The sequence below is a fragment of the Ambystoma mexicanum genome, chromosome 3p (assembly GCF_040938575.1).
Source record: "Ambystoma mexicanum isolate Mex_15411 chromosome 3p, UKY_AmexF1_1, whole genome shotgun sequence".
NCBI classification, from domain to species: domain Eukaryota; kingdom Metazoa; phylum Chordata; class Amphibia; order Caudata; family Ambystomatidae; genus Ambystoma; species Ambystoma mexicanum.
The window spans coordinates 1,006,622,077-1,006,643,909 of NC_090925.1; the positions used below are offsets into that span (position 1 = coordinate 1,006,622,077).

At 44.4% G+C, this 21,833-nt stretch overlaps 1 protein-coding gene across 12 annotated transcripts in view; it reads right to left on the reverse strand.

The window, feature by feature from the left end:
* Window positions 1–21,833, reverse strand: part of EPB41L1 (erythrocyte membrane protein band 4.1 like 1) — a 694,213-nt gene that overhangs the window by 126,543 nt on the left and 545,837 nt on the right. For all 12 annotated transcript variants that reach the window (XM_069652319.1, XM_069652320.1, XM_069652316.1 and 9 more), the window contains 4 exons: window positions 12,728–12,880; window positions 11,967–12,064; window positions 7,865–8,040; window positions 5,385–5,542 (listed from right to left, as the gene is read on the reverse strand). In XM_069652319.1, coding sequence (XP_069508420.1) covers window positions 5,385–5,542; window positions 7,865–8,040; window positions 11,967–12,064; window positions 12,728–12,880 — 585 coding nt within the window. The remainder of the gene's footprint in view (window positions 1–5,384; window positions 5,543–7,864; window positions 8,041–11,966; window positions 12,065–12,727; window positions 12,881–21,833) is intronic.

Below are 21,833 nucleotides of genomic sequence, written 5' to 3' on the forward strand. Positions count from 1 at the left end.
AATCACTCTGGGAAACTGAAATGCGAGTATAGAGGGCAGAGACAGCTCATTTATCCCAAGGCCAGCCAGAATCTAACCGGGCACTACAACCAGCACAAAAACAACTACAGTATGTTTCCCTAGACAACCCCAAACAGGCACACACAGCAATGCGTGCCAGAGTGTACGAAACCGGGGATAAAGCGGGCAAAATGCTGGAATGGCTGGAGAAGCGAGATGAAGGGCTCAGACATGTCAGAGCGATTAGGACACATGGGGACACACTGATAACAGTGGATCGAGACATTGCGGAAGGGTTCGCTTCCTACTATACGGAGCTCTATAAAGCACCAACCTCCCCCATTGACACCGCAATTCTATCGGGAATCACCCTTCCCTCTTCGACACCTGAGCAAAGAGCTCTGCTAGAAAATGACATCACGGAGGATGAACTGACCGCAGCCATGGCGGACCTCCAAAAACCCCAATGGCTTCCCGGTAGAAATGTGGAAAAAAATAGGCACAAACGTAATCACACCACACTTACTGAAAATGTATGAAACCTCCCGCAGTGAGGGGTCCCTCCCACGAGACCTGAGACAAGCCACTATAGTGATATTACGCAAAGCAGACAAGCGTCCAGATAGATGCAGTTCATATAGACCTATTTCTCTCATCAACACCGAAACCAAAATCCTAGCGAAAACACTAGCCAACTGGCTCCAGCTAATTATACCCTTCTTAATTCACCCGGATCAATGTGGATTCATGCCACAAAGATCCGCGCGCGTACATACATCGATTATATACAGCGATAGAAAACGTGACCACTATTCAGGGCCCACTAGCCCTGTTGGCGGTAGACTTTGAAAAGTGTTTGATTCAGTCAACTGGGAAGCAATCTGGGAAATAATGCAAAGAATAGGATTCAGGCCCCAATTCGTGAGCTGGGTCAAACTACTGTATAAATCACCAATAGCGGTCACAAAAGTAAACGGTCACGTATCAAACCCCCTTGAAGTAGGAAAAGGGACCAGACAAGGATGCCCACTGTCAGCAATGATATTTGCAATAGCAATCGAACCACTTGCGATAGTACTAAGAAATAATGAGACATGGAAGGGCTTCCGCTGGTCGGAAAACTGGGAGGACAAAGTGTCCTTATATGCGGATGACTTGCTTGTATACCTGAACGATCCAGTAAGATCCTGCCCCATAGTGACTGAATTACTGCAACAATACGGCGCCTTCAGCGGTCTGCGGGCTAACTGGGCTAAATCCACTATGTTCCCACTAGGCAGGGAAGACCAAACAACACCGCCCCAATGTCCTTACCAGGTGGAGAGGGAACATTTCAAGTATCTGGGCATTTTGGTCACGAATAACCTGAATGATTATATCCCCTGAAATTTACACCCAGTGATGACAAGACTCGCGGAAGACTCCCGACACTGATCATCCCTTCCTCTGACACTACTAAGCAAGGCAGCACTCTTTAAAATGATGCCCCTGCCCCGACTCCTATATATATTACAGAATGCCCCACTTTACGTCCCCCCAAACGTATTCAGAAAAATAGATCAATCACTTCGGAAGTTGCTATGGAATGACGGCCACCCACTCATAGCACTTGCCACGCTCCAAAGATCCATATGGGAGGGCAGAAGGGCAGAATAGGGCTTGCCCGAATGCAGACATACTACTGGGACAGCCAATTGACAATAGTGAATGACCAATTGCATGGGGACACAACTGCGCCGCATAACCGTTCATTAGAAGCTGGCACTCCTGAAAATCCTGTTATGCAATATCTCTATAAGAAGAGGGCCTGAACAACCACTTCCAATATGCGGACACACATAACCCAAATTTGGACGGACACACACAAATTCGTGGGATGGGGGAATATGCTGTCACAAGCCCAGCCATTGTGGAATAACAGAAACCTTCGGGGTGTATACAAACTTCCCAAATGGCCGCATTGGTCTCAGCATGGAACACTCACATTGGGCAACGTCGTGAGAGAAGGTAACATAATGCCATTCGCGGAGCTAGCTCTCAGCTTTGCAATTCCCCAAACCGAACAATACCACTACACCCAAATGCAACACGCACTACAAGGTAACCTCCCCGATATGATCTCCCTGCCGGAATATACCTCAATAGAAAGGAACCTATTCCCAGAACGAATCACCCAAAAAGTGACGTCAGTCTTATATAGTGCCATAACATCCTTTGGCACGACAGAATTGCTAGCACTACATACCAAATGGGAGACTGACGTGGGTGCAATGCTACCAGAGGAATAGGTCAGGGCACTGATGTTCCCTAGGGAGGTAGCCATATCGTCAAGACTTAGGCGGATTCAGTTAAAGATACTACACAGAGTATTCTATCCTAGAGTGACCCGCTATAAATTGGGAAGGATAAATGATCCAACTTGTCTGCGATGCAAAACAGAGGAAGGCACCTTCTTCCACATACTGTGGAAATGCGCACGCATTCAACAATTCTGGGGGGCATGTAACGAATTATCTAGAGTCATGGGCAAAGAGATGCCTAGAGATCCTAAGTTATTACTGCTGGGAATAGACGATGAAATTGAACTGACAAGATACGAAAAACTGTGTTCACCACTACCGCACTTATCAAAAGAAACATCGCTCAAAAATGGGGGTTGGAGATGACTCCGAGTTATGAACAACGGATGACAGATGTAGACGTTTGTGTTGCAATTGAGCGCAGGGTATACTCGGCCAGAGGATGCCCGGCCAAGGTACAGAAAGTATGGCAAAAGTGGGAAGACACCCACTGAAAGGTGACTTTGGACAAATGGACACGAAGATATACTGTGGCGCCCCCTGACGCCTATGCCTATGGTGCCCTCAAAGCGGGGGAAACGAATGTAGCTCCTGTAGAGGGGCAAGTGGACTCAGAATCGAATTTTTGTATGTGAGGGTGTCGGGAATCAGTCACTGACCTGTATCAGCAGTGTGCTTGTATTGTTTGTTTGTTTGTTTTCAAAAACCCAATAAATTACGTTATAAAAAAAAATGAAATTTAGATTCACAGGCTACAAATATATAGCTATGAAAAATGTCTAAAGGAAGTTTGTGGAATATGCTCCTGTCCTTATATGGCAGTGGGAATGAATGTGATACACAGTTAGGGACTTTTATTATTATTTTTTTTTTTTTTTTTTTTTTTATCCTTTTCAGGGACTTTTATTATTAAGTTTGCAATAAGGTTATTCCCAGCCTGAATCAATCTCAGAGCTACTCCCATTCTGAAGAATTATACTGAATGTTAATCGGAATTTAGAGACCCCAGTTAGAAATCTTCCTATAAGTAATTTTGGAAATGAACAACCAACGTTATTGCAAAATGTAACATTGTTTTCCCATGTGGTGAAATATGCCCCATTCAATCACTTTTAGTCCCAGGATCATTTGATTTTCAGAATTGTCAAATCTGTGTAATTCGCCAGCATTAAATGCTATGTTGGCGGAATTCTTTTTTTCCTTCTTTACCCCCAATGTATGCGGGATAAATAGCAATGCTGGCGCTGTTATCACCTGTGTTCTATTGCCAGCATAGAGACATGCAATGTGTCCAGCCACGAAGGCTAAACCCCATTCTTCACATCTCTACAGGGCCCTTATAAAACCTGCAAAGGACCAAGAGTACATCACCTGCAGTCTGTTCGCCTCATCGGTAATAGATGAAAATGTGATCCTTTGTTTCCTGCTCTTCTCTGTTCCTTCCACCAATGGTTACCATACATCTGAACCTTCCCTCTGAGGACACTCACCACACTGTTCAATGATGATAGGACACCCCTTCATTCCATTGGTTTTGTCCTCCTTGTTTACTCATTTTGCTCGCTATGTTCCAAATTGTCTTGCCAGCGTTATAAGTCAAGGCACTTAATGAACAAGCACTCCATCTGTTAAATATGTTCAGAGCCATTTTACTCATATTTTCTTCATGGAGCTGTGACCTGGTGCATAATGTCTGCTCTGCCTCCTACAACTGCGCCATTCAGAAAACACGCCAGCAACTACACCTGCACCTAATTGCAAAGTGGGCAGTCAGGCTTTAACTCCCATGGATTCTGCTTCCATTTTAACCATGTAAAAATCAGGAGGAATTCCTTGGGACTCATTATAATGCTGGCCGCAAAGCATGCACGTGGCGATTGGCATTACTGCTTGTTTTGTGTTAGGGCTGTAAGAAAGACACAGGGACCCGGTACTGCCAGGATTCACCGCCTTTTTTACACCCTTAACAGAAAGCAATCAAAATTACGCAGGGAAGAGTTTGGAAATGTAAGTGTCAGCAGCCGTGGTCCTTTCCGTGAAATTAAGTGTTCATTTAAAACAAATCCCTCTGTATGGTCCACTTTTGTATCTCACAATTTTCTGTCATTAATGGCAAGAAGTTTGAAACTTTGTAATATAATCTACACCTTTGGTTCTGTGGATCACTCGCCTTTGAATTTACACCACGCCTAATTTACACACCAAGCTTCAGAAAAGGTGTGTGAATTAGTAAAGACTAGGAACAAAAGCGGAAATTATATAGTTGTTGTAAAATCCCATTTGAGTACAGAGTTGTAGACAAAACCCCTGCATTGTACTGCGTCCCTTGCGCTACCGGTTTCTATGGAGCGATGCAGTTGCCGTATATGCGGTTGGAGTATAATGTGCCAAGTGTCCATGTATCCCCTGCTTTATGCACACAGAAAGAAAATTCTGTGCAATTTCAATGTATGCCCATAGTGGGGAATACGACGGGTGCACGGGAAATGCAAAATGATTGCTGGGATGGATTCAATGGCAAATATCTTTACAAAAATAGATATATTTTCTCTACTAAACCTATGGAAATGTATGTTTTGATTGTGCCATTTTAGTGCATTCAGTTTGAGATGAAGAAGAGACTGTGGGGGCTGAGTGGCGTTTAGAACTATTATTTTGCTGGCGCAATCGATATTCTATGGACTGCAAATAAAATGCCAGTGCAACAACTAATATGCCTGAGGGGTGGGCTTCCCATTTGGATCGTGCTACATCTTCTGACTCCGTGCTCTCCGATGCAAGGTTTGCCAAGGGCATACAATCATCTATACTGCTGTTATCCAGAGGCGTAGCCAGGATTGTCTATTAAGTGGGGCCTGAAGCTAATGTAGTTGGCCCGCTGCAATGACATTAACATCGGTAAATGCCCACACAGTGCTGCTGAGTGGGTACTTACAGATTTTGGGGGGGCCTTGCCAGCTCAGGCCCTGCCCTGTCTATGCCTCTGTTGTTACCTCTCATTCAGTCATTGGCTAAGGCCGGCTAGCATGCTCTTCTGCTAAACTAATAACATCCTACCCCTTTCCCGGGCCGCCTTATCCGCACCTTCATATCCTTGATTTTTGTGGGCGTCGTCACCTCATCCTCGTCATCGCCATCATACTTGCTCCGCATGCCATCCATCTCCATGTCTCCATTGTCCCGTTTCTCAGAGTCAGGGCCGCCATCATGGTTCTCGCTGACGGACGTCGGCCGGGAGAATTCTGCAAAGATGGGAAGGTATGGATCAAGCTCTCTGATACACAACCCAGACAGAGACCTCTCAGAGTTTCAAGACTGACCCCCACCAGCTTCACAAAACTCTGACGCAACGCCCTCTCACAACCCCCTATCCTCACACACTTGAACGAGGCATGCATAATACCTGTGTGCTAGTCTACGACTCAACTAAGTCAGCGACACCATGGATCTTAAACAATGCAAGCATTCCGCAGGCCCATGTCACCATTCTTTTAAATATTATTATTTATTTGAAAATGTATAAAGCACAAAACTAAGGCCCAAAGGCATCTAGACGCTAAATATCAGTTGTATATCACTCATTGTCAAATCGGTACACTGAGCCTGGTTCATTTTCACATTGCTACTGTCCAGCATATCGAGTGAGTTGCACTCATTCCAGGAATCACACCCTCGAATATTTCATCCATTCTACTCAATACAGTGATGCCCTCAACTTTGTTAAAATCTCGTGTAATTATTAATCATTGTCGCTACATACAAGCCCTGGAGCAGCATTCATGACCACACCAGTGGCCTCAACAGAGCAATGGGGCGTTCACTCATTGTTGCACCATCTTCCATTGCAATGGCGTCTCACCCAATGTAGCAAGATATGATCTATACATAGCACGAGCATCGCTCACTCCCACAATGCTTGAATCATGTTCTTAAATGTACATTATCAAACTGCAAGACATCTATTGCAAGAGAGTATCATTTACTACCTACAACATAGCCAGCCTTATTTTTCACCAGGGCAGTGTGTCATTCATTTATACAGGCACTTTGAAATACAATTTTCCTGATGTACAAGCGCCTTACACATGCCCAACAAATAAATAAAAAATAAATACATGACTGCTCCCATGCACTATAATGGAGCCTCAATCATTCGCATCATCACTAGTGTAACACATTTGAACGCGGCGTGACTCATCTCCTAAATTGCCAGCCTCAACATTTCAACACATTCTCTCCCATTCGAACATCATGCCCTTGAACACATGATGGAATAAATGCAGGTGTGAAGGGTCAGGGGTGTATGAAGCAGACTCCCTCAGCTTTACTAAAGTGCAGTGGCAGAGTTAATTAAGTGGATTGCCTGTGCCAGAATGACGCATTTCGGTGAAAGTGGCTGCCACCTTCTCCACAGGCGATGATATTTCTAAATCACTAATGCTACCTACCTGTACCACCAGTGGCAATTAGCCAAAATATAGCTTTTGCTAATTATAAATGGGCTAAAAGCTCGCTATTTTACATACATTTTTCGGGTAAAGAAAATCTGAAATTAGCACAGTTTGAATTTATAGAGTCCATTCTCATAAACGAGGCCCTTTACAAGAATAATCGTATATGCCTGTCCCACCTCTGCTTTGATTGACAGGCGAACTCCCAGGCTGCTGGAGTGCAGGCACATGTTCATAAGCAACCACCTCACTGTATATGTTAAGTCTGACATTCTGCATTGCCACTTTGCCCCCGGTTGTCCTCTCTCTTTCTGGAACTTGCATGCTAGTCTAGTAGCCACAAGGTCACAGCCTGCAGTGCTTTATCTTCGCTTTTTTCAAAAGCTCAAACCTCGCTTTTGTCTGTTTCTCAGACCTAGGGATTGTTTGTGATTTTGAAGGAAAGTAGTATTTTCCATTTGCATCTTTTGTACGGGCTCAGGGAGGCACAGAAAGTATAATTTATGCAGCTTCGGCCAGTTGACTGTACACGCCATGGGATGCATGTGCACAATTGAATGAAAAATGCAGATCTTTCACTTTCAGGCTCCATAGAAAAACAACCAAGGTTTGGACAGACGCTGATAGCTAATGGCCACTGGTAAATGTTGCGAGACGCGACGCCGGATCATAGGGAGCTCCTTCCCTTTAGTACCTCCTTCAAACTCTTACAACTGCTAACTGCTGTTTCAACGGCTCCGCCCCTTTCTCCTCCTCCCTCTTCCTGCCTTTTGCTTTCGGCTCTGCTTAAAGGCCAGTAGCCTACAACACCAAATGTGTAGAATATATTCTACACACAACACATCAGACATTTTAAGCAACATTATACGCCTAAGCACTGCTCTATTCATTGCATCCATTTAAATGGCGATTTTGAAAAATATTTGAGATATAAGGAAAGGTGCAGTTTGTATAAGTATGACAGAAGTTATTAGACAAAATCACAGCAGATACCTTCACATTAAGGACGCATAGGCTGCCTATGACTTTTTCAGCTACCAAATGACTTAGCACAGCCCTATTGCACTCCATCCATGAAGCCACTCAGCTTGTCTGCACCTGTGCTGTGCCTACCTCCATCCAGACTGCGTGACATGGTGTATCGTTTGCTGGAGGAGCGCTCAAAGAAGGGAGCAGGGCGGTCGATGAGGGCACTCGCCTCCTTCGTCTGCGCCTGCGTCCTGCCACTGTACCGAAACTTGGATCCCATCACCAGGAAGCCTTTGGGTGGAGGCTCAGGAGAAACCAGTCTGAAGAGGCAAGCAAAAGGACCAGGAGGAAATAGTAAAAGAGGTAATTGTAGACTGAATTGTTAAATTAATTTGCAGTTTCTCTCTTATCCTTTTCTATATTGTGTCTTCTGACTCATGCGGCTCTATCCCACACATAGGACCCACCCACCAGGGATGCATGAGGTTTACTCAGAATCTCAAAGAAATTCCTTTTACTGCTCAGCCTCCACTCATGTGATTCTTTGTTTTCAAAACTGAACGAATCACCGATTGAGGCTTGGAGAATAGCAACTGTCTTCTGCAAAGATCATAATTAAGCAATACGCCCCAAGCCGCGGGGGCATTACTGAGTCAGGTAATGCCCCGGAAGCCCATAATTATAGGCTTAAGTGCTAAGGAGGAGTATGCTCGTCCTTTTTGAATAGACTTGATTAAAGCTCAGTAAATCAATGAATAACAGTCTATCATAAAAAACTACTGACATGTACCATATTTACTGACTCAAGAGTAGATACACCAAATGTACTGGTGGTGATATTTAGATCTAAACAATGTATTAATGATTATCAGCACATAGTTATCTTTCAGAACTATCAACCTGACTTTACAAAGTTGCATTATGATCAATTATTCTTTAGGGTAATAAAAAAAGGATTCACTCAGATTCAATACAGAATGAAAAACAACTGATTCAGTGCTATGATATTAAGCGATACTAAACTCTAGCAACTGTTTAAAAACGAATTCCTCTTCTGTGTCCTCAGCTCTCTTTCCTAGTGTGCCATGACATTTAGAATAAAAGAGGGACGAGAGAAAATGTGAAGAAAAAAAAATAACAAAGAAGAAACATTGTATTCATTAATGACAATTGTGGGGGAAGCAATAGTTTTGAGGGAAAAATATTGTCACCCACAAATATAAATACCAAGACTTGCTCATGTAGGGACACATATGTTAGTATCACCACAACCTTCCCTTCACGTCTAACATGCAATGGCAAATAAAGTGTTCGCTCTGGAAGGACACAGCAATGTATGAAGTCAAATAGATTTCTGTGATCATGTTTAGAACTTCTGGATGTGATGAATGTCTTGCAGGTTCCTGAGGTTATGCGCTGTCATGTCTGAGAGGTACCTTGCACAAGTGTGAGATAGGTGGGAAGACGCGGAGACAATTTCAATGTTTTTTGTTCCCACATTGCTTCAGCCTTGTGGATGTCCTACACTGCTTGCACTTTACAGAAATGTACCTATCCATTTGAAATACATTCATTTTGAAATGCCTTGTCACTTTTCAGAAATACTGTAGAAACGGGCCTTTATGCAGCATCCTAACACTATAGGCCTGATTCATAAATGTGTGCAATGGAACTAATGCTGGGATACTTCTGAGCATCTCAGATTTGCATCTGCAATCTTATACCTAAATCACTAATTCTAAAACTGGAGCAAATCCTGGAGGTGCCTGGAGCATCTCGTGGGCTGATTACGTGCAAATTCTATTCACAAAGATTTGCTCAAAGGCATATCAAAGGTGCTGCGAGCAACACCAGGTTTGCTCTGGTGTTAGGGTTTATGAATCAGGTGTGCGGCTGCAGATGAAAATAAGCGACACTCGGGGGCATCTCCTTGTTTGCTCCAGTGTGAATCTTTGCATGTAACCATCTGCTTTCATTGCCTGTGGGCTGAACCAATAAGTAGGCTGGGTACCAACAGATTACAGCAAGTCTCTGTATACGAAACTAATCATCACATTAAAGATCACCACATGTGGGCCATAGGACATCCACTTGACACAAAACAAGCTCCTAAATTAGCATCAGCTAGAGTTCAGCGTGGAGTGTGCAAGCTCATCTCCAGAGGAAAAGAAAAAAAAAGTAAATAAATGACCGCTGCCATTAAAGGGGACTAGATCCCTTTTCAAATGGTGGCTGCCATTTTTTTCCTTTTTTTTTATGGCTGCCGTCGTCCGAAAAGAGACCTAAACCCTCTTCCATTGTAATAGCGGTTGCCATTAATTCACTTTTCTTTTCCTCAGGAGATGAAAGTGCACACTCCGCACTGAGCTCACGTCCTGATGGAAAAAAGAAAAAAAAAAAACCTTCACACACGGTTAAATCCTGGGGTACAAATGGCTTTCACTCCCACTGCAGGGGTGCGGACATGGCCGGTAATGGCCCACAGTCCGAGCCGATGCCCTTGCTTCACTCGGGCCTACCGTGGTTCAGGCTGGCGGACCGTTACTGGCCGTGACCGCCCCCTGACTAGGAGGTGAAAGCCATATTGGAACCCAGGAACCACCTAGATTAATGTGTTTTAGAACAACTCAATGTGCACCATGACATATGCAGTGCTGCAAGAGTTGTCGTAATGATTCTCTCTCAGAAAAAAGCACAAGGCTGGCTCCCAGACATTGCTGGATTTAAATGTGCAAGGGCCCAGAATTCAACAGGTAAAAAGCGCAGAAGCATTCTTCCAAAACATGGAATTCAATGGCGTCAAACTCTCAAAAACCATCATTCATTTCATAATCTAAGTTTCAAATTATTAACGAGTTCAAATGTTTGGGCATGAGAACGCTCTGTATTCAATCAATGCCGCTTCAAGATGATCCCATAAAGTACATTAGGGAGTCCCAAATTCTGAGGTTACCCCATAAGCGCTATGTGAAATCACATGCTTGGGTGCATCGGTTTTCATTACACTGCAGCCACGGTAGGAAATGGGTTGAAACAAGACGGAGCGGAGCCGTAGGCTATAGACTAACCCCAAACACTCCCAGATATGTCCTCAAGCCGAGCTCTTCCACACAAAGCAGCCCATAAGACTCAGAGAGGGAGACTGAATGCAAAAACAGCCAAAACCTCACATACTGTTTAGCAGCTGTCATAGTTGCAACATATGGCTTGCAATTTACAGACTTTTTATTTGTTAGGTTGAGTATTGTGACCAATGAAAAGAGCAGAGTCCAACTTCCAGGGTTTCTTGATGATCCACTATCAGACATGTTTCAAATGTAAAATTGTGGGCATTCTTAGGTTCCCATGATGCTCATTGCTTTTATGCAAATCGTCAGGCTTGGGTTCTATGAAAAGTTGCGTGACCTGGCCTGGGGCCACGTTCCTCGGCCCAGCCCACTCCTTGACACAACCATGCCCCGCCAAGGTGGAGAAGGCTCCCAAGTACATTTTTTACAATTCTAGCACTGATGTCTGCATCCAAAAAGTGAAAAGTGATTTGCGATTAAAATCCTTTTTTGGGATGGGTTGCTGGTGACAACAACATAATATCCGAATATTGTCTGCTGTTTTGATGTAGTAATGCCTAGTTGCTCAACTCGAGCGCACATATTACTGTATTGATGAAGTAATATACAGTTGCTCAACTTGAGTATGAATATTACTGTACTGATGGGTATTAATACCTGGTCACATCAAGGAAGGGGCAGTGAGAGCAATGGGCGAACCAGCAAAGCATGTGTGTAAACAGGTAATATTACACGGACTGGCAGCAATTAAACAACACTTAAAAACAGCATTTTTGTTGGAATGGTGCCAGTGAGACTGCACGGTGCAAGCAGCTCCTCGCCCGCAGCTGGCAGTGCTTGTAACCCTGGCTTCACTGGCATCACACTTGCTTGGGCAGCAAACGAAATGGAGATCCTGAAGGCAAAGTGCTGAAGGCTTATGTAATTTTGTGAAAACAGCAACCCTGTTGATCAGTGTTGAATTCCGGACCACTTGTGTGACGTGTGAGTTGCAACAAGGTCATTGCGAGTAGTGCAATAGGCAGCCAGGTGACACTACAACTTTGAGATGTAATACTCTCGTGTGCAGTTTATATAGGGAGCAACACACTGAAACTCAATACAATGTTATGAAAACTTTGCAAACAATATTGATACGGCATCTTCTGCGCTTACCACATGCCAGGTCCTCCTCTTACCTGAAAAAGGTGTGGTGTTCTATGCAAACCTTCCAGAGCCTTTTGGACGCCCGGTGGTTGGGGAGTTTGAAACCAATGGTACTCTCAAATTGTTCATACTAGGAGAAAGAAAAGGGAGGTTTTAAGGTAGGGAAAGTCAGAAGTTCAATCTCCTACCTCCTTTTGAGCTGACTCACAACCGAGCACCGTTACACGACACCAATGTCAGCTTATTTGGTGAGAGGGTGGAGTTTCCCAGAACAGATTTTCCCTGTTACCATAGGGGTGTGTCCACTATCATGTCCTTTGTTTTGGGGAGAGCATATTCACAACAATGTACTTGTCCAACAAGTCTTCTTCTCCTGCCCCTGTTTCTCAAAGTGAATTATTCATCTTGCCATTAGACAAATCTCGATATTCGTGTGCGCTTATGGCACAATGCACTGTTCCGATATCTTCCAATAGTAGAGAATACAAAGTTTCATCTGCTCCCCATCATAAAGAATATACTCTCCCAAAACCTCCACATCAAGGAGAATACACTGTTCCAACGACTTCCAATAGTAGAGAATGCAATGTTCCAGCACCTCCCCATCACACATAATGTGCTCTTCAAACACCTCCCCATCATGTGAAATTAACTGTTGCACCACATTTTCATCATTGTGAATGCACTCTTCTGACCCTCCCATTAGACAGAGGGAAGCCTCTGGTCCTCTTCCCCTGCCCACTATCCCCAACACACGCGTTTGGTAGCTCATACCATCTTTTGGTGTACCCACCTCTCCAGGACGAATCTTAATGTAGAAGTTGCTTCGCTTGTAGGATATCTTGAGGATCTTGGGCCATGCGAATCGGTTTATCCTTAGCCGATCCCGATAGATCAAGAGTCCATTTGCGCAGACACCCAGCATGATGTCAATGCCCTCGGAGTCCTGTTAAGAAAAAAAGAACGGATCACTGCTAACTCTTCATTTGCCAACTGGGGAGAGGACAGAGAGCATCAGGTGCACCGTATCATATTCAAGTAGATACTGGTGGCACTGGAGCTTTCTCTAGAGTGAGATCTTATATTCTATTTCATATAATAAATTGAAAATTCACTTTACTGCATAAGAAGGTGTAACCATAACCTTATACAGAGATACTTGATTTTGGGTATAATAATCAAGGAGGTAGGTTGTACCATCCCACCATCTCGAGGTAAAGGCCCAAGTGGAGCTAGTGCCATTATCAAGGGCAGCTTTGTCATTAACTTTGGTAGGCCCAGCTCCTTCATCATTATCAAGATTAGCACCCTGGCAAAACCTCTGGAGTGGTAACAGATTTTTGTTTTTTGTAAAGACGTTTGCACAGCCAGTAGAAACCTGTTTATCAAGGGATCAAATCTACGAAGATGGCCCCCATGAAAAAAAGTGAATGCAAGTCTACAAAGAGTCTCTTTTTTTCATCAGAGCAGCTGAGAAGAGGAGGTGAAAAAGCCACAGAAAGGGAGTACTGGCAGGTAAGCAAAGTCAAACAAGTAAGTTTGACCTTTTTCAAATGGGCAGATATGAGGAGGTGAGTGGAAGACGATGGCCAATAGCTTACTTGGGTCATGGGCTTGAATCCTGGCACACAGCCTGCTGTTCCAGAAATCTGATTGTTTGGGGCACTCGCTGATTGCTAGTTGATTATATAGATGAGCTCCCCCGCATGATGGAATATTGTTTTGATAACATCCCAATATACCCAGCTTCATTTTGTAGCCCTCCATTATACCTAGATTAGAAATACAGTGTCACTCTTCAAGCTACCGCAGTGAACCAGAAGAAGGAATCGGACTAAGATGTGCCGTATTCAAGGGTGTTATTTAAATAATTAGAAAAAAGCCTATCTAGCCCTACCACTATTAGGGAGAATGTCCTACCTATCAAACTACACTAATGGTGTCCATAATGTGTCCCAAAGAAATAGTTCTCAGTCCAAACCCTACTTACTATCTGGAACTACCATTTAGAAAAACTTAACTAAAATATAGACCATAGCAATGGCCTGTATCCTAGGGCTTTGCTCAGTCCAACTATTGTGCTCTCTTTCCAAAGAAAGTTTTTAAAGTTTGTTAATTTCTCCCAATTCGCTCTACCAGCCTCTCTGCACGTTCTGAATGGCCAGTTTGAAGTCTTTGGGCCTCATTACACGGTAGGCGGTAACCATGGTGCTATTAGCGCCATGGTTGCCGCCGGTATTTTACCGTGTCCACCTTGGTGGATGGCGGAATTACCGCCCTACTCCAAGGTGAGCGGGCGCATTAATTCCCCATTCACCAAGGCACTTCCCCATTCCCATTTTTGCCCCCATAGGGCATAATGGGAATGAGGAAGGCGCTAATTACGGTACCGCAAATTGCGGTACCGTAATTAGCACCAAGGTCCCTTTGCGGCACCCTACTTTAACGGCTGGTAAAACCACGGAATGCGGCAAGGGTTTACCGTTACACGGAATGCGGTAAGGGTTTACCGTTACCGGTAAGGGTACCGGTAAACCCTTACCGCCTTACTACGAGGTCCCTTTGCGGGACTCGACTACCAGCCATTAAGGAACGGGCCCGCAAAGGGACCTTGGAGGCAATTACAGTACCGCAATTTGCGGTACCGTAATTGCCGCCTTCCCCATTCCCATTGAGCCCTATGGGGCTCAAATGGGAATGGGGAAGTGCCATGGTGAATGGGGAATTACCGCCCCCACACACCTTGGAATGTGGCGGTAATTCCGCCATTCACCATGACGGACTCGGTACGGTACCGGTGGCAAACATGGCGCTAATAGCACCATGGTTACGGCCTACCGTGTAATGATGCCCAGTGTCTCTTGAGGGGTTAATGTACTTTAGGAGGCATCATGTAATAGTAGGGCCCAGCTAAGGCACTTTTGAGTAGGCATGTTGGAATGAGAACTTTATTAAATATTGTGCTAAAAGTCTTGAATAGCAAGTTAAAGTGTTTTGCGGGGTAGTTCCTCAAAAACATTACATTCTGAAGTGTGTTGTGGCTATAGCCATAGCATTCATGGTGTGAAAGGGTCAGGGTCATGACCCTGTCAGGGGGGGCATGACCCCTTACAACCTGGGGCAGGGTTTTCACCAGAGCCAATCCTACCACACAGGTGGCATGAGGGAGTGGGGAGTGCCTCAGTCACTACCTTCCCTACTTTTGCCATGCTTTTTGGAAGGGTTACCCGTGTTGATCATCCAATACCTGACAAACAATATTGTGCCCATAATTCTTTGTGTTTCATTACAGGACTACCAGCCCCAGAAGGCCTTACAGCCACTGAATGGCACTGCTTCCTGCAGAATGGAACTGCCAGCTTTGTGAGTGATTCCTGAACAGAAGCGCAGATAAAACTGCAACTCCAAACAACAAAAGGGGACTCACAGCGTCTCCATTATCGAATCCCAGCAACCGAGCCCCACACCAGAAAGACTGAATCAATTGATAAGCACGAAAAGGGAAAAGGCTAGATGGGGTTTTAAAACCTCCAGTTGCGTTGGCCCAACACCGAGGGGACGAATAAGCCCAGATTTGTAGAAGAGTCAGATGAGTAGGCTAATCAATTGAAAGGGGGGTGTGAGAAAGGAGTAGGAAGTTAGGGGTATAAAAACCCATTTAAAGCCAGAACGGGGGAAGGGTGTTCATTTGAGGTTAAGTGGAGTAGAGGCAGATCGAGAGACCAGGTGGAGGAAGGACGTTTGAGCGGGGCGTTGCAGAGATTGGGTCGAAGCTATTTGCAGTTGAGATGTTGGTATGGAGAAACATTGGTATCTGATTGGGAGAGTGAGGCTGTGAGTTTGTGTTTGGTAGCCCCTGTGAAAAGGGATGGATATAGAGTTGAGGGTGATTGAGTGAGAGCAAGAGGAGTCACAGAGAGAGTGAAAGGAGTGTATGAGAACAGAGGGGAGAGGAGAGAGACGAGTAGAGAGGGGACAAGAGAGTAGAGTGGAGAGGGGAAAAGAGTATAAAAGAGAGGAAATAGGAGGGGAGAGAATAGTAGAGTATAGATGTGAGTGGGAGGCGAGTGGAGAGCGGAGAAGCAAGTGGAGAAGAGCAGGGTGAACAGATGGGAAAGGAGAGAGGTGAGGAAAGAAGAACAGAGAGAGAGAGAGAGTTAACATGAGAGGAACAGAAGAGAGAGACCAGGAAGATGACCGGAGGGAGTGAGACAGGACGGGAGAAGGGGCGAGGGGAGAGAGACACAGTAGAAGAGAGGGAGTAATAAGATCAGAGAGAGGAGAGAGGGAGGGAGCGCCTAAGAGAGTGAACCAGAGTGGCTGACATTTTCAGTGTAGAACAATCACTTACCGCTGAGAAACCTGGGAGGAGGTTTGGTTAGGGCACCCCATGAAAATCCCCAGAGGGAGCCAGATTGATCAGGCTTTGTGACTTTAGACCCTCACATATAGGTAGCCTTAAGCAGTAGGTGCCACTTTTCGCTAGTTTGAAAACCTTGGGTGCAGGGATGCTTGGGTTCAGGCGGATGGAGCCCACTGGAAGTTGAGAGAGGGGAGCCCATTAGGATACCGTTCCCACACTCTAATCAGGATAAAACCCATACCTTTCACCATCTTGAAAATAAACACCCTTGATTGAATAATCTTTCGAATTCTGGGAGTTACTGACGCCATCCATGACAATCGGCATCCACGCTTTTAATGATGTACGAGCGCGATAGAAATAAAATATTAATCAATCAATCAATGTAGTCTAAGCCTTGCTCTTATTGTAGGATTTCTTTTTTGCATGGTTACAGTGTTTGAAAGTATTCCGAGTCATAAACTGGCATGCAAGTAGGCTGATGTGGTGATGAATCTGAAGGTTCACAGTGTATAGTAACGATGACCTTTGTGATTGATGGGAGCCTCTTATTCGCACACTGTGTGATTATTGCCCAAACGTACCCTAAAGTGTAAGAATTCCATTTGGGGCACAAGTGCGGAAGGCTCAAATTGTGTCTGCGGCCACCGGCAAATTATAACACACAGTTTTTCAAAATGAATCACACATGCAGCACATGCAATTTGTGCCTACTGCACATTGCACCTGCAAATGGACCTGATTGATATAAAAAAAAAACACACAAGTCCCCGGAAGTCAACATCTTTCGTTAACATTTTTACCCAAAATAAGCGTCATATTTGGGGAAAGTGAATCACTTTCAGGGAAAATAAATGCAAAAGTAAACTTTGGCATGTTAATTTGTCTGTGTTACATTGAAGGTCAGACCAGGGGCAAGGTACTATCTGAGCAGGTTACTTTTTTGGTGGGAATCAGGTTGTATTGTTTACATCTGGACTAGTTGAACAGCTCCTGTAGACAGGCCAAAGTTGTAAAGAAAGACATTGTCATAGTGTTAATATATTATGTGGTATATTTTGCTGTGCAACAGCTCCCTCTAGCAGTGACAACAGGTGAAGCTATATGAGTTTGGGCAAAGAACTTAACAAAGTAGGACCATTATACATCCTAAGGCAACAGCTCCCTCTAGTGGTGGCAACAGGCAAAGCAGGCAGTCTCTCCTGCACATGACTGCATGGAACAAACATACATCTGGCCTTTTATTATAGTAAGATGTGTTCTTTTTTTTTTAATGCTGGCACATCACCACGTTTCCAGAAGCACAATTCTGTGTATGCAAAGTGTTTGTGTCTGGAGGCACACGGAATTTTTTCATTGTGCCTCATTGCAAATCACCCTTTCTACACTCTTTGTAATCAGGTGCAATTAGTTGCAGGCACCCTGTGCATATGTTTCAGCTGCAAATGCAATTGTGGGCTGAAAAATGCAATGTGAATCTGAATCTACCCCTTTTCAACAAGATCCAGTGCAGAGTTTTGATATCTTGCTTATATTTTGAAAATCTTGCAGGCTTCTTTGTTCTGGATCAGTGATCCATTTTCTATATGTTCAGCAAATTCCCACATTCCTTGCTCCAATATACCTCATTTCCATGTTTTGCATATGATCTTGGATAGCCCTTGCTTCCTGGAGTGAGCCTCGCGTCCTTAGGATTTTGTTCAATTCGAAACTAAATAAATACATTTAGCTTGACTGTCATTTTCTATCAATGTTTAGCTACCTATGCCGTTACATCACAGATAAGGGTATTCCAAATTAATTTTGCCATGGACATGTAAAGTGCATTTTAATTATATTGTGTAAAGAAAGCCAACGATTAGCATACACGTTTGATCAACAATGCTATAAAAAGGTCTATCTTGCAGATGGAGTGCTATTAATTCACCTATTTATCTTTATTTTATATTTATATAAGACACCCATGTCAGGCATCCTACTGTTCCAGATTCTTTTTTTTAATTTACATATTTTCATTTTACACAAAATAATATCTACAGCACAAGTACTATTCCTAAATTATTCCCCTATCCTGAATGCAGGAAGAGAGGAGAACAAAATGACATGTTACTAGGTTTTTAAATTTAATTTATTTTATTTTATTTATTTATTTGTATTGCGCCGAAAGCCCTCACGCATCGGGGCGCACCATATAGACTTGGACTTACATAAAAGAACGGGATATAATTGTCTACATAAATCATGCTACACATCCTCTGGGTACAGTTAGTCCAAATGATATATATATATATATCTGCAGAATGAATGAATGGATGGATGACATGGTGATGTTAAATGAATGAGATGAATGCGGGACGAGTGGATGGTTAAATAGAAGAGCAATGATATCACTGATCGTTGCCGTGGACTTACTGACTTGACTTTTCTTATTGTAGATGCCAATTTTGCATCGGATACCGCATTAGGAAGTTATTTGTATTATTTAATTTGCTAACGTTTTCCACTATATTTTAATGAGGTCTTCCCGTTATCTAAGCTATTAGCACATATCGTAGTAGGACGCGTTGCTGCATATTGTTTGTGAAGATGCTTCAATTACTATACACATATAGGTTTCATATGTTACTTTATAGGGTGGGATGTTGGCAGTTGGGAAGGATGTCACTCTTCCATGTCACTCTTCAATGTGTGATGATTTGCACATAATGAGAACCCTGAAGGAAACTAGAAACCATGGCATGTACTCAAGCTCACACTGGCGGCACAGGTGAATGCTGGGTGTCACGGTGGTGGTGGTGGTGCATGACTGCGGTTTGCCGGCTCGAAGTAAGATACAGGCTGTACTATAGCGCATCATTGTAGTTTCAGGAGCCACTTTGCTGACAGTCTCATGCAAGGCAGAGGCTTCAAGGATGCCAGCATGGGGAAACAAGATGAGCGGCAGAGACCGAGATTAAAACGAGCCACAGAAGCCACCCAATGTGCCTTGTTCAAACACATCATGCGATGGAGAGCCATCGCTAAGAATCGAACCCTTGAGACAAATGAGCATCCTCAGAACATGGCGGGAAAAGAGGTGGAACTTCAAAAGCAGACTTGCGCCAACACAGATGCGCCAACTATCGGTAACTCGCAGGAACCATCAGTTCTGAGATCTGTATGTGGAGGGGCAACAGCTGAGCCTGAAGTAAACGAGAAAAGGGAACTCATCAAGCCGGGAAAAAGACCTCTACCTCCCAAGTTCTGGTACTGATGTTTTGGGGTTTCCTTATAAAGTCAATGCGCAGGAGAGGCCCATGTGAGAACACTGTGTACCCTGATAAAGTTAAGAAGCAGGGGAAGCTTCTGTGAAAATGCTGTGTACTTTGACAAAGTCAAGAGTCGGAAGTATCTCTTAAACTGTTGTGCATCCCAAAAAGGCCCAGGGGTAGCAACAACCTCTCTGAAACCCAGGGTAGAGACACGTAAGTGAAAAAAGTGTGTATCTTGCCAAACGTAAAAAGTCTTGAAAGCCATTGTGAGACGTTTGTAATACCATAACAAAACCAAAGTGGCAGAAAAAACGTGCGCACAGGGGTTTATGAGCAGTTAAAGCTAAAAAAAAGGGACAGCAGTGGTGATCTTCACTGACCAACCTAAAATACAGAGGTAGATGATAATCCTCTGATATTCTGCCACTCATAAAGCGGAGTGCAGAGGTTGTTGATACGCCTTTGATCCGCTGCCAATCCAGGAAAGGAGTCAGGAGTAAGGAGGCTGATGAGAAGCTTCGGAGATGCTGCCAATCCTGAGAAGGACAATGCAGTCGATGACAAGCTACCGAGAGGCTGCCAATCCTGAGGAGTACATGGGTTGACGGTAAGCCACTGAGAGACTGACAATCTTGAGAAGGAGTATAGAGGTTGACGTCAAGCCCCTGAGAGAGTGCCAATCCTTAAAAGGATTATAGAGGTTGATCCCCAGCAGCTGGGAAACCGAACCAACGCAATTATCTCAAATTACAAATAAAAACAAGCGAACCCTTTCCAGAATGTCCCGGTATATTTGCTTTAATGACGTCTTTGTGTTATGGTTAAAAAATGTATATGGGAAACAAAGAGAAGAACATTAACATACAGGTATGCTTTGGAAGTCCAAACTCAAGTGATTTGCAGTAAAGGAAAGTGGGATAATCAAGAGATACGCACAGGGGATTTCCAGAAGAAAACGAGCAGATTCAGAGTGCTGGGACCAAGGCATTCACAACGTAAAGAATATAACAACACATTGGGAGTCATTAAGACCCTGGCAGTGACGGTATGAACGGTGCTGGTAAGGCACCGGCACCGTTCAGACCGTCGTGCCGCATTACGAGTTCTGCTTGCGGGTTCCTGACAGCCCGCCAGGTCTTACGGATGGGCTGTGCGGAACCCCCGACCATAACTCGTAATTGCGCCGGCACCTTTATTAATGGTGCCAGCGCATCCATGCTCCCCACCCTCATTCTGCCCTATAGAGCAGAATGGGGATTGGGAGCCCGGTAATACTGCCACCCGCGAATGGGCAATTACCGGCCCATTCATCTCGTAATGGGCCGGTTATTGCCCAATCGCAGGAGGCGGTACCGGCTGCGAGCATGGCGGTAACAGTGCAGGCACGGCTACCACCATGCTCGTAATGAGGCCCATTGTCCTTGGGAGGACAGCTGATGTGGTTTAAACATGACCACACTATATCTCATTGAGAAATTTCATATTCAGGAAGTGGAATATGAATGGGTCAGCAATTCTCATCTCACTAAACAATCCGCCATGACAGAGTGCTGCATTTTGCTACATGGTCAAGACGCACTGGGCCAGATTATCAAAACATTTATTGGCACACGTGAGAGATGCGTCTGTCACACTTGCATTTACATCCCCCAAATGATGTTAATGCTTTTTTTTTTTCTTTTCAGGGGTCCGGTTCGCTGAAATGCACTCCAAGCAACCACGTGGTTGCTGGGAACCTGTCATACATTAGTATTGGGAGCAGGCTCCCATCACCAATGTATGGAAGGGGGCTGGGTAGCGGATCTTCGCTCCACTGAACCGCCTCTCATTAAATGCCCAGTTCACCTTTGAGAAGAAGGTGACCTGCCTATTCCTGAAAGTAGCGCAAATGAAAGGAGTGCATTCTCTGCGCTCCTTTCATTTGCGTTATGAGAATCTGTTCCAGTGTAACTGCATTGCTTTTTTCCAAGAGGGCATGAGCTCTTCACAGAACAAACAGGCCACAAAGAGGTGAGGGGTTGGCTTAGGAGAGAGGTTGTGAACGTTTTCAGGATGTTGACCAGAATCTGTAATGTTTTTGGTTGGCAACACGTCATGTATAAAAGGAACACGTTACGATGTGACGTTCATTCCCTGTTCCAGGGTCAGGAATGGGAGATCACGGCTCAGCAGCCCAAGTTATCGGCCCAAACTAAGCGAGGGCGTATAACCAGGGCTACGGGCTGTTATGCCCCATTCCAGCCCCTGGAATGGGGGATGAAGGCCATTAGCACACCGGTCTGCCA